We start from the raw sequence: 1,139 nt of genomic DNA, 5'->3' as shown, positions 1-1,139 counted from the left end.
CCTTAATTGTTTAAGAAAACATGTTATGACCATAAAAAATGAACAGAGTTCTGTTCTTTAAAGGAGGCCTTCCGTGGTCAAGTTCAAAGGCAGGTGGAACGTTTATTCCACCCAGGGTGACCACTACAATAATAATTAATAATTAAACATAAAATGTTAGAAGTAAACGTGTTGGAGCTGATGTCCTCAGATTTCCATGACTTTAAAAACTTAAATACTTTTCAGTTCCTCAATGATGGACTTTTTATTTTCCTTCAAAAACAGTTACTAAGCATGCAGTAACAGTACACACTAACCTGTCGGACTTTATTTATTGTTGTTTAACCAGGCCAGACTTCGTGTAGAATAAGAAACATGCAAACATACTGCAGACTCCAGAGTACATGGAACATACTTGGTAATACACAGAGTGAATGTACAAATACATCTTACAGGGAGGGGACTGTATTATAAATACCAGTAGTAATACTGGGGAGTATTTTCTTTGTTGTGTGTAAAAGAATTTATTTTTCATAGAAATGAAACAAATACTGTGTGAGTACTAAAGCTTTGATACTCTGCAGAGTAAAAGTACTTGTCAACAAGTAAAAGTATGTAAAGATAATGTGAGTTTGTGCAGAAGACTCAGGGACCTGTCTCTGTGTGTCTCAGATGGCCAAGCCCCCCCTGTCCAGACCTGCAGACCACCTGATCCAGCAGAACCAGAGACGGGAGGAGGCCCGAGACCAGGTCCTGGAGTTCAGCAGGGACCAGCAGAGCTGCCACCTCAGGGCCTGCTGGCTGCAGAGCGCCGAGCGCAGTTTCCTGACAGGAAGTGTGCAGAGACGGGTCCGAGCGGCGCTGCAGCAGCAGGAGGACAGCCTGCAGGACAGGAGACACAGGTCCGTCCACCTGCACGTCCATGGACCTCTGCTCGGTTCTGATGTGTCTCTCATGTGTCCCTCAGACTCAGGGTCCTCCTGGAGGCCGAGGAGCAGCAGCTCCTGCAGGAGACAGAGGACCAGCAGGAGACGGTCCTGCAGAAACAGGACAAGATGAGAGACAGGACCAGAGCTCTGAGACAGAACCGAGAAGAGGAGAGGCAGCAGCTGCTCACACACAAGATGGACCAGCTGTTCAGGTCTGGACCTGCTCAGCAG

At 46.7% G+C, this 1,139-nt stretch overlaps 1 protein-coding gene across 1 annotated transcript in view; it reads left to right on the top strand.

Moving 5' to 3' along the window:
- Nucleotides 1-651: 651 nt before the first annotated feature.
- Nucleotides 652-1,139, top strand: part of cfap53 (cilia and flagella associated protein 53) — a gene marked incomplete at its 5' end in the record, with an annotated part of 5,526 nt that continues 5,038 nt past the window's right edge. The window contains 2 exon segments of the mRNA XM_014000146.1: nucleotides 652-881; nucleotides 947-1,120. Coding sequence (XP_013855600.1) covers nucleotides 652-881; nucleotides 947-1,120 — 404 coding nt within the window.

Source organism: Austrofundulus limnaeus, unplaced genomic scaffold, assembly GCF_001266775.1.
Source record: "Austrofundulus limnaeus strain Quisiro unplaced genomic scaffold, Austrofundulus_limnaeus-1.0 Scaffold2740, whole genome shotgun sequence".
NCBI lineage: Eukaryota > Metazoa > Chordata > Actinopteri > Cyprinodontiformes > Rivulidae > Austrofundulus > Austrofundulus limnaeus.
This window is presented reverse-complemented; position numbering and strand designations above follow the sequence as displayed.